At 40.1% G+C, this 12,378-nt stretch overlaps 1 protein-coding gene across 5 annotated transcripts in view; it reads right to left on the bottom strand.

Moving 5' to 3' along the window:
- Positions 1-12,378, bottom strand: part of LOC126269773 (circadian locomoter output cycles protein kaput-like) — a 126,058-nt gene that overhangs the window by 26,145 nt on the left and 87,535 nt on the right. For all 5 annotated transcript variants that reach the window (XM_049974017.1, XM_049974018.1, XM_049974019.1 and 2 more), the window contains exon 14: positions 4,435-4,728. In XM_049974017.1, coding sequence (XP_049829974.1) covers positions 4,435-4,728 — 294 coding nt within the window. The remainder of the gene's footprint in view (positions 1-4,434; positions 4,729-12,378) is intronic.

Here is a 12,378-nt window from a genome sequence, read left to right as displayed (position 1 = left end):
AGTTTATTTAATAATCTAGTGACTGTTGTAAATGAATAATTAGGGATTGATGAAGGACTGTGCCATACTTCAGTAATGCTTATTGTGAAAACTAGATCAGAATATGAACAGTGCTACTTCCAACAGTTACTTGCTGTTTACATCATTTTTGTATTGATATTTCTTCAAGAACAGCAATTTGAGAACTTCAATCAGTGACTGTGTTAATTATTTGTTTGCCACATGTGAACTTCAGGGTCACTTCGGTGCTAAGTTACTGCACTTGAACAATTGCATTATAGGACATCGGACGAGTACAGCAACTGGCTAACTGTTTATCTGTGTGTAATTTAAATAAACAAGGCTCGAACTGACCCCATATAGTAGTTCATTCAACATCCAAATGCAAATAAAGTGTTTGAACTGCAAAACTGGTGGAGGTTACATTACTTAGAACAGACTATTTTTGACACCCACTTTTCAGCCATATTCGACACAGTCACAGCTAGCGGGGGCATACACGTACAGCCAACAGTTACACTACAATGGGAAATGTAAAAAACCTAAATTTAATTTCAATGTGATGCAATGAATGGAAGATTGACTTAAACACTTAAAAAATTCAAATTATGTAGGTAAACAGACAACAATAAACACTCAGTAATATTTGGCTATAAGATACATTATATGTCCCTGGACTCTGATTTTGAATACGCAAAAAGTCGATTATAGTTAGACCCACTGGAAGCTGCTGACTAAAGTCTACAAAAGTTGCACAAACGAGAATCTTGAGTAATCTCTTGAGTACTAACAGATGCTTTGGATTTCTTATCAAAGTCAACATGAAATATTTGAATGAGGGAATTCCAAAGTGGAATGCTGCCAGCATTCTATCCAACAAGTTTAGTCAATATGAGAGTTATGAAGATGTTCACAGAACTTCAATGGGAATTAGTAACATAAAGGTAATTTTGCACAATAAATGTTATGGGTAAATTTATCAATAAGTATAATCTCATAAATTTAAAGCATCTGTGTTTAGTACAGATGTTTCCATGGCATATTTTACTACAGGTAAGGAAAAAAACAAGAGAAATTAGAAGAGATGTGGAGCACATGGATAATTACTGTTTCTGCAGCCTATTTATCGAAATAAGACAAACAAAAAGAATAGCAAGAAATATCTGCTAGTGTACATTGTGCAGTGTCTTGAAAAGTATTTATCCAAATTTATAAGTCAATTTTAAATTTATAGACAGGTGGCAAACCTATGTTTATATCAAATGACAGCTTCTCACATTGTGGACAGGTATTAGAAATTATGCTTATTGTGAACTGTACTAATCATTCATTCTTGGAATACTATGCTCTTAAAGTTTTAATGAAAGTATATATATCAACTTCCCATGAATAAATTAGGGCAGTGGGTTTTACAGGTGAGAAACTTACTGAACTGTTCATACAATATAAGCTTTCACGACTGATACTAACATCACTTTAAACTTCCGGGTTATTAAACCATTGTCTATGTATAAAACTTTCTCCTAATGTTTCCTCTCTGACTGTGGGAGACATATTCAGAGATAAAATGGCTTATTGCAACCAAAACTCCAGGGAGCACTCATTAAACAGGCAGTGCAGAAGGCACCACTGTCTATCATGTGACATCGGCCATGAGATTATCATCAGTATTACCAACATTCTCGATTGGAAATAATCTATCACCATTCTGACGTTGTAATGTTGATATCAAAATTTTGTCTAATTTAACATCTTCCTCTTTTCTTTTAAAATTATTATGGTATTTATAGATCTCAATAGCCTCTCTATACATACACATATGATAATGCAATGTTTTCGATATGACACTCTTGTCAGTGAATTTTATTTCGTGAACATACTTTTGGGAAAGATGTTCTGCTACAGCAGATTTATCCATATGTTCTAGGTGGCAATTCTTCTTGTGTTCAACAGGATGGGTGTTAACACTTCTCTTTGTGGTACCAATATAAACCAGTCCATAACTATAAAGAATTTCATATACACCTGGTGTGGCCAAAGGATGTTGTGTATCTTTTGCCAATCTTAGACATTCTTTTGGTCAGAAGATAGTTTCCACACTGTACTTGCTCAATGTCTTCCCAATGCGATCCGTAATCGTACTAATGAACAGAAGAACAGAAGGAAAACTTTCCCTTTGGGTGGCCATTGTTCCTCATTGGTCCTGTTTCTCTCCCTAGGGCAAAGTACTCTATCTGTCTCCTTGCTAGAATGACCCCTCTTCTTGAATGCTAACCGTAGATGTTTGAGCTCATCTTTTAAGTTAAGTCGGTTCTAAAATTTGTGCGCTCCATCTACCAGTGTTTTAATCATCACTCTTTCCTGTCTGGTGTGGTGGTTAGAATCTTTATGCACATAACGGAGAGTATGCATGGCTTTTCTATATGCACTGTGGCCCAATGTCCCGTCCCCTCACTTGATAACAGACACATCCAAGAAATCCAGTTGGGTGATATTCTCCGACTCCTCAGTAAATTGTATTTTTGGGTTGATACTGTCAAGGTGTACCACGAAGGCATCCAATTTCTCTGCACCTCGAGACCATGATACGGAAGTATCAACAACATAGTGGTGCACCTGGCTGGTATTTTTCTGGCAGTCTGCAATGCCTCTTGTTCAGAGTTTTCCATAAACAAATTGGCAACAGCTGTGCTAAGAGGACTGCCCTAGGCACCACAACAATCTGCTCATAAAAATCATTGCTGTATTGAAAATAGGCTGTGGTGACGCAGTGTCTAAAAACTCCACAATATCTGCAGGAAAAATATCAGCTATACATGGGATAGCTTCATTCACTGGAATCATGGTAAACAATGGCACATAAAAGCTAACCAGGATATCATCTTCGTCCCTTTCTTCAATGAAATTATATGAATTTTTAATATGACTATCAGTTTTGCCAACATCAGGTTGCAGCAAGGTGTCTAGCTTATTCATGGGTGGGAGACTCTAAAGCACTCACAAATATGCATCAATGGAAGAGTGAAATAACCTCACAGTCATTGGTGACTGAAACGTCTTAATTGATTGTGGAATGATTATTTACTCTGTCAGTTCAGGCAAAATACAGAGACAACTCATTAGAGCTCTCGACTTGGTATAGCATCAAAAACATGCTTCTGAGACAATTCACTTAGAAATTACGTATAGAAAGGCCTACCATCTCCCCCAACCCCACACAACCTCCCCACACTGCCCGTAACAGCTCTGTCCTGTCCCCCATCACATACATATCTTAAAGGCAGCACAGTGTCTTCCCCCACTCCTATGCTGCTATCCTTCCCCCTCCCCATCCCAAGTTGTCCCCTTATCCCCAACCCCACCCATCCCATCAAATTGTCACTTATGTCAGATACAGTCACAGTCAGACCCCAGCATCTGGAGACAGTGGCCATGTTCGTGCGTGTGTGGAGGGGGGAGGGGTGGGGGCAACACACTTCCCTGGGGCATTCCTGATGATACCCTAGTCTATGATGAACACTCTTCATCAAGGACAAATACTGGGTTCTATGACTTAAGAAGTCGTAGAGCCACTCATGCATTTGTGAACTTAATCTATATGCTCGTACCTTCATTAACAGCCTGCGATGTGGCACTGCATCAAATGCCTTCTGGAAATCTAGAAATATGGCACTGCCTGTTCCCTTCACCCATAATTTGCTGTATATCGTGGGAGAAAAGGGAAAACTGAGTTTCGCATGAGCAATGCTTGCTAAAACCATGCTGATCCATGGAATAAGCTTCTCAGTCTCAAGATAATTTATTAAATTCGAACTGAAAACATTGTAAGATCAACACTATTACCCTTGCTGTTATTCTTCTGTGTACTGAAATTTGCATCCAGAGTGTAGAAAACAGAAAAAAGCTTACAAGTATAAAAATTGTAAAGTGAGACCTATAGATGAATACGGTAAGCAGATCCAGAAAATATAGGTTGCAGTGGTTACTCAGAGATGAAGAGGCTAGCTCAGGGTAAAGTAGCAAGTAAAAATTGAGTAAGGTTCTCTGTACCAGTATTTGTCATCACTTTCCTGTTCTACCCACAAAGGAAGCGAGGGAAAAATGTCTGTCTAAATACCTGCATACAAGCCATAATACTTCGTATCTAGTCTTCATGGATCATACGCAAAACATAAGCTGGAAGCAGTAGAATCAGTCTGCAGTCACCCAGAAATGCCAGTTCTATAAGTTTTATCAAAAATGTTTCGCAAAAAGAACACTGTCATCCCTCCAATGATTCCCATTGAGTTCAAGAAAGCATCTCTGTAATACTCACATGTTGATCAAACGTACCAGTAACAACTCTAGCAGCACACCTTTGAACTGCTTAAATGTCTTCGTTTAATTCTGTATCAGTGTCTTCATCGGTTTTGAGCTGCTGAATTGTTTGCTTACCTCAGTTGCAGGCAATGTAGTAACAACAGCTGGGAAACCTGTAGCCAATACTGGCTGGACAGGTATGGCTGTAACATATTGCTGCTGGGCTTCTAAGAATGGAGCTGCCACTGGTAGTGAAACTTGGGACGTTGAGGTTGGTATCGCATTTGATGATGACTGTTCTTGTTGCTGCTGCTGTTGCTGTTGTTGTGGTTGTTGTTGCTGCTGCTGCTGCTGCTGCTGTTGCCGCTGCTGTTGAGCTGGTGGAGTTACAGGCATCTGTAATTTGCTGCTGACTGACTTCGACCGTCGCTGCAATAAAATCATCATTCTTCTTATTTTTGAAATGGTGCATTTTTATGGAACTACTGACTGTCATTATTTTTCTGTAATATTTACTGCAGGCACATATAGCCCTTCATGTAGAAGCAAGCAATTTCACATTTTATAAACATATTGTGTCTCTCTTATAATATTCCAAATTTTTAGACTTCTTTTCACATTAAAAAAGTTTTTCTTCTTTGTTGATACATCACTGGAATAATCAATCTTGTACTCTGTTACATAGGTAAATTTATCTTCCTAGTTTTGCAAGATTGAAGTGATTTTTACCATCTTATATATATTCAGATGCTTTACAGCTATGAAAAGAAAAATGGATGTGACCAGTAATATAAAAAGCAGGAAGGGTTTTTGAAAAAAGAATGTTTGTAGTATGTTATCTATATCTCTACAAGTTCTTGTCCATAGTTTTCTGGTTTCAATTGGCAGTTGCAGTCACATACAAAACTCTTGTATTTTCTTTCTCTGTTTTGAGCTTACACAGCATAGTTGCAGCTATACATATGTTTCATCTAATTACCCTACACTGGGTGTACTGCACATATGGCTCTGAGCACTATGGGACTTAACATCTGAGGTCATCAGTCCCCTATAACTTAAAACTACTTAAACCTAACTAACTTAAGGACATCACACACATCCATGCCCGAGGCAGTATTCGAACCTGCGACCATAGCAGTCACGCAGTTCCAAACTGAAGCACATAGAACCGCTCGGCCACCGCGGCTGGCTACTGCACATAATTGCATCATCTATGCATGAAGTTCATAGACATTGTCTGGTAAGATTAACACCAAAAAGACACATCTGTAGTCATAATTTACATACATGCTGTAGAAGCTGCCATGGGCATTGTAAGACAATACTGGCCACTGTTTGTCAAAACTGTTTGTGGCTTTTATGGAACACATGAGACACACTCATCAGTGTTGAGCATATGCTGAACCTGCTGATCTATTATTAGTGCAAATTTCATGCAACAGATTAAAATATTAAAACAAGACAGAAAATTATGAATTAATTAATTAATGATTTTAAAGAATACAAATGGTGTCTGCTCAGCAGAATAGGATGTTTTGAAGGAAGAAGTGAATATTTTGCCACTGTCTTAAGTAGTTAAAGCATATGTGATTACACCGCACAGGGGGGGGGGGGGGGGGGGGGTTGATGGGGAGCGAGAGGAGGGAAGAAGAAGCATAGTAGTAAGATAACAGCACTCCAAAGAAGCAACCAACAAGTAACAACTGTTAATTTTAGACAGGCATGTGTGATAGTTTGTGACTCAATGTATTTGGTAGCAAAAAATGAAGTACTGCATAATACGTACTTGTTCATAGTGGAGGGTAAAAATAAAGATACATGAATCAATGGTTTGCTATAGTGAAATTACACCAATAAAATCAGAGAGAGTGACAGGACTTTACAGGCCTCTGCAAAAGATGAAGCTGACCAAACATTGAACAGATTAAGCATTTTACTATAGATAGATTTAATATACCATTGACATTTTAGTTCTCTGGTGAACTAGCGTTGGAGAAAGGTAAGTAACTCCACTGGACACATAGATAGACACTGTTCTTTTACAGTGAAAATTGCAGAAGAAAAAAATGCCAATACAGTATGTACGAAGAAGGTTGAGGCTTCAGTGTATGAGGCAGACAACAAAAGGTCTAAAATTAACAATGAATTATGAACTGAAGAGACCTGTAGGAGACAGGGAGAAATGTAGGACAATATATCCTACCAACCCATCTACAGACTGCAATCAAAAGGAAAGAAGATCATCTTTTAAATGGTTTCCTCAACAGACAACTCCCGGCACAGGTTTTACAAAAAACACACACACACACAGAATAGTTAATGAATTCAAAATAAAACATTCAGAATGAGCCTGTGGAGCAGTAGCTGGAACAATATTTACAATTAAAATGATTGGTAACGTGATCATCATGTCACATATTGGAGACCTGTCACAACAAATCGCTGAAAGACAACAAAACAACACTGCACAGGAAAATATCGATAATTGACAAGGTAAAACTGAGAGACTTACATATCAATGCCACTTAAGAAGATGACACCTCACCTCAACAATGTTTAAATGTTCCCAGTGCTAACAAACAGCATTTCATTTTGAGAACAAAGTTTTTCGCGACGGCACTGTTGAACAAAATATTCTCGGACTTCTTGCCGCGTCAAATCTTGGTAAAACCTCGAGCTTTTGACGATATTCACCACCATCGTCATCGTCAGGAAACTGACTGGCTAAACAGCAGCTGTGGTGGACCTTATGTAGCCCCAGGACGGCTTGTGATTGGACGGCTCCTGATTGGACGGCGAATACGTCATGGTGTCACAGATGTTGTCAACGCCTGCACTGGGGCGCCATCCCTCCCGGAGTATCGTAGACCCGCGACGAATCTCTCTGACGCTTCTCCATATCGAGTGCTCGCTTCCATGCACCACTAAGATTGTAACCATTGTCACGATAAAAATTGTTATCGCACATTCTAATTTCTATCGCCTCTTTAATTACCGAGTCCCAGTATGTGGAGGCCTGAGACAGAACTTTTGTTTCACCAAACAAAATTTTATTTTTCCTAGTGAGGCTATGCTCCGCAATTGCCGATTTTTCCAGCTCCCTATTTTTAATGTGACGTTGATGTTCTCTACAGCGATCGGAAATGGTCCGGACTGACTGACCGATGTAACTACTTCCACATTCACAAGGAATTTTGTAAATACCAGGAATCCTGAGACCGAGGCAGTCCTTCACAGGAGGTTGAAAGATAGGTCTTAAACCTCGTCTACGAAGGATCCTGCCTATTTTACTGGAAATATAACCGAAGAAAGGAAGAAACAAGCTAGGTTGTTCATCATGCGAACAATCATTATTTTCACGTTTCTTTCTCTTCCAGAACGCTGACTTTACATCCCGTGAACCATAGCCGTTCCTACGAAACACGTATTTAAGGTGATTAATTTCAGAATTTAAATGGTCTTTGTCAGACACAGTTCTTGCTCTATATATCAATGTACTTAGAACGGCTTTCTTCTGAGCTGGATGATGGAAACTCTTGGCGTCGAGATATAGATCTGTGTGCGTTGGTTTGCGGTGCACAGAGTGGCCAAGCCGCCCATCTGCTTTTCTTTGCACCAGTACATCTAGAAACGGCAGTTTTCCCTCTCTCTCTCTATCTCGGCAGCGAACTGAATATTCGGGTGCACACTATTCATATGTTCCAGAAAATTCTCGAGGCTCCTGAGCCATGTGGCCAAACCAAAAACGTATCATCCACATAACGATCAAAAATAGATGGACGTAGTGGAGCCGAATTTAGTGCACGTTCCTCAAATTGTTGCATGAAATAGTTAGCCAATACAGGGGATAATGGAGAACCTATGGCCGTTCCAACCCTCATTTCATAAAATTTCCCACGATACAGAAAGTAGGTGGTCATCATGACATGTCGAAACAACTGTACAGTTTCTGGAGGAAAGTGTTCTGTCAGAAATTGCAATGTGTCCTCAATAGGAATCTTGGTAAAAAGCGAGACCACATCTAGGCTAACTAAAATATCATTTGGGCCAACTCTAATCTGTTTGATTTTTTCAATAAACATTTGAGAGTTTTTGATGTGGTGTTCACAATGGCCAACTATGTGAGTCATTAAATTAGCCAAGAATTTCGCTAGCCTGTATGTAGAAGATCCAATGGCACTAATGATGGGTCTTACAGGGACATTATCTTTATGGATCTTAGGTAATCCGTAAAGCCTTGGAGGCCTAGGGGCTCGAACTTTAAGATTTTTTTATGACATCTTCTGGAAGACCAGAATTTTTCAAGAGCTCCGTTGTTTTTCTGCTATATGATAGAGTTGGGTCCCGTTTCAAACATTTATAAGTGCTATCCTCCAATAAAGATGCTATTTTGCTATGATAATCTTTAGCATCAAGAACCACTGTGGCCTTACCCTTATCTGCTGGCAGAACAACAAGATCTTCATCCCACTGTAACGCACGGAGACCCTCTCTTTCTTCTCTACTAATATTCGATTTGGGAGGCTTGGCTGAGGCTAAAATGCGACTGGCGGTAAGTCTTACCTCGTCGGCGTCATCCTGTGAAAGATGTCTAACAGCCTGTTCCACTCCACTAATAAAATCCACGATAGGAACAGTGCGCGGTGTAGGAGCAAAATTCAGTCCTTTATTAAGGGCCGAAATAAGTTCCTTCATCCAAATTCTTGCTTGACAAGTTGACGACAGGTCATGCTGGTTCATGAGATGAATCCAATCTTTCCGTGCCTGCAAGCCGCTCAAATTTCTTAGTTTGTTTAGCCGTTGAATTGCTATAATGAGCTCTTTGATGAGCTGCCGTCGACGTATCGACCCACTCCCAATCTAAAGCTGAGAGGACTGCAGACAAATGGAGATGGCAGTGATACAAACAGCGAGCATTAGTATCCAGTTCATACCTGGTGTGTCATATCCTTTCTCTGACGATCACCTTGCTGGTTATCTGTAAAATATTACTCACTCCTGCCGACCTTATGTGATGTTTAACCACAGCAAACTTGGGTATGATCTCCTTATCCCGACATCGTTGCAGAAATGCCAAATTACTGCGCAACTGAGCATATTTCACGCGTAGCTTCTCCAATTGACGAACCTGGCGTGCAATGTCCTCGCCGTAATATGAATGTAATATGAGAACAAAGTCTTCCGCGAAGGCACTGTTAAATAAAATATTCTCGGACTTCTTGCCGCGTCAAATCTTGGTAAAACCTCGAGCTTTCGACGATATTCACTACCATCCTCATCGTCAGGAAACTGACTGGCTAAACAGCAGCTGTGGTGGACCTTATGTAGCCCCAGGACGGCTTGTGATTGGACGGCGAATATGTCACGGTATCGCAGATGTTGTCGACGCCTGCACTGGTGGCGCCGTCGCTCCTGGAGTATTGAAGACCCGCGGCGATCCTTCGTAAACGAGGTTTAAGACCGATGTTTCGACCTCCAAGGAAAATCAAGGGGATGTTGCGTCCTGTGAAGGACTGCCTCGGTCTCAGGATTCCTGGTATTTACAAAATTCCTTGTGAATGTGGAAGTAGTTACATCGGTCAGTCAGTCCGGACCATTTCCGATCGCTGTAGAGAACATCAACGTCACATTAAAAATAGGGAGCTGGAAAAATCGGCAATTGCGGAGCATAGCCTCACTAGGAAACATAAAATTTTGTTTGGTGAAACAAAAGTTCTGTCTCAGGCCTCCACATACTGGGACTCGGTAATTAAAGAGGCGATAGAAATTAGAATGTGCGATAACAATTTTTATCGTGACAATGGTTACAATCTTAGTGGTGCATGGAAGCGAGCACTCGATATGGAGAAGCGTCAGAGAGATTCGTCGCGGGTCTACGATACTCCGGGAGGGATGGCGCCCCAGTGCAGGCGTCGACAACATCTGCGACACCGTGACGTATTCGCCGTCCAATCAGGAGCTGTCCAATCACAAGCCGTCCTGGGGCTACATAAGGTCCACCACAGCTGCTGTTTAGCCAGTCAGTTTCCTGACGATGACGATGGTGGTGGTGTGGTGGTGGTGAATATCGTCAAAAGCTCGAGGTTTTACCAGGATTTGACGCGGCAAGAAGTCCGAGAATATTTTATTCATCGGCATTTCATTTTATTTGTAGAAAAAAAGACAAGAACGCAGGCAAGCTCCCAATGCGTTTTGGCAAGCTTGTTAATTGGGAATGTGAGTCATTATTCAAGCACAAAATTTACAGGGGGCCAGAAGGCACCAGGAGGGGAGGGGGGGGGGGGGGGGGGGGGGATCGCATGAAAATTTGAAATTTTCTCAGGAATAACTACAAACGCAAATCTGGAGATTGTTCTCCAGAATTATTTGCTGTTAGACACAGCATCATACACAATGTAGGAACAGCTACAACAGCAGAATAATTGCTAAATGAAATGAAATTCTATGAAGAAAGTTTCACTTTCAGACCCCAGGAGCTACCACAGCTCAGTTATACTCATTGAATTAACTATCCAATCGAAGTCTATACGCCATCTATTTTACAATGCTATAATTATGTGAGGATTGGACACAGTACCAAACGAAGCCACAGATCACAGGATGCGAGTGTTGCAGATGTCCTCACAAAAGCAACACTTATGGAGAAACCAGTCACAGTTTCTAATTATGATGAACAACCTAGCGTGTGATCCAAATGCCATATTAAAAATTTGTCCAGATATATAAAACACAACTAAATTAATAAATTTATGGCTCTTAACATTATTACTTTCTGGGTATCAGTAGCTTCACTTGAAAACAGAACTTACATGAATGTACTTACCCCTTACCCAAAATAGACAGACAGGACAAAGAATTTCTGCCCTTACCAAGCCACCACCATTTTAATGGAAACTTCAGCACTGCCACCTGCAGCTCACAGCAATTAGCTCACACCACAAAGCTAATGACAAAGATGACAGGAAAAGAAACTTCGGTGGCAAAATTGACAGAATAACATCCACCTTTTGCTGTACAACACAACCAGCCACAATGGCAGCAATGTGGAATATATGAAGACCACAGAGGACCACTTCATAACTCTGTAGCCCAGGAACAAATATATCACAACCTTCTCTTCTTCTTGCCCCACATGGCTGTGATCCTTTTCTATCACAATACATTAAGCATAAATATTACCATAATGAATGACAACAAGAAATATAGGCAACCCTGTTTATGGAAGAACTGACAACTGCATTATCCCAAGAGAAGAATACAGCACCTGGCATCAATTATACATCACGAAAAAGGAAACTATTGTTGCTAAATCTTTATTAATAATCTATTGCCTTGAAGACTCAAAACAGATGTAATGAAAATATACCATGCCATCTCCATTAACAAAATGAGAAAAGACTAAGACTGAGTACCCTGCCTGACAATGCTAATGGAAAGGACTATTAAGTGGCATTCAGTATGGTGGTGTGAGAACTAGAAAGTCTTACGAGATTAGAAATTTCTTTTGGAAAGAGACTGAAATCCAGTTACAGCTACTCATTGATGAACAACTAACTTTTCTAGAACTTATTACAAGTTAGTTGCATGCATATACTTGACCAAAAAGCAAATGAAAACTTCCTTATATCAATCTTGGGGGAAAGAATGGGAAAACTTAAAATTCCCAAAATCATTTGAGAACAACACCGTACACGCTTCTGAGAAGTTGGAAAGTAACCATACTGCAAAGCAGAAATATGTTGGGACCACAGAAATTAAAAGAGGACATCCACAAGAATCAGTCTTAGCTTCTTCACTGTTCAACCTATGTAACACAAACTTTCAAGAATATTTTCACAGTGGTATCCAAACACACAATATAAAGCTGAAATGTCTACATAAGCAGAAGACAAAAATTTACAGTCTTGTCAACAAAAAATGAATACAGACATTAGACTTACCCATGAGTCATGCATAGACAGAGGCCTTGTATTATCTGTAGTAAGTCGACAGTGATGATCTTAAGTATACACAGAACTCTAAGCAGCCAAACAATGCAGCTGCAACAGTGTAACTTCCCAATTGCTAAAACAACAAAAT

Source organism: Schistocerca gregaria, chromosome 1 (assembly GCF_023897955.1).
Source record: "Schistocerca gregaria isolate iqSchGreg1 chromosome 1, iqSchGreg1.2, whole genome shotgun sequence".
Taxonomy (NCBI): domain Eukaryota; kingdom Metazoa; phylum Arthropoda; class Insecta; order Orthoptera; family Acrididae; genus Schistocerca; species Schistocerca gregaria.
The sequence above is the reverse complement of the archived record's forward strand: the minus strand, read 5'-3'. Positions and strand labels throughout refer to the sequence as shown.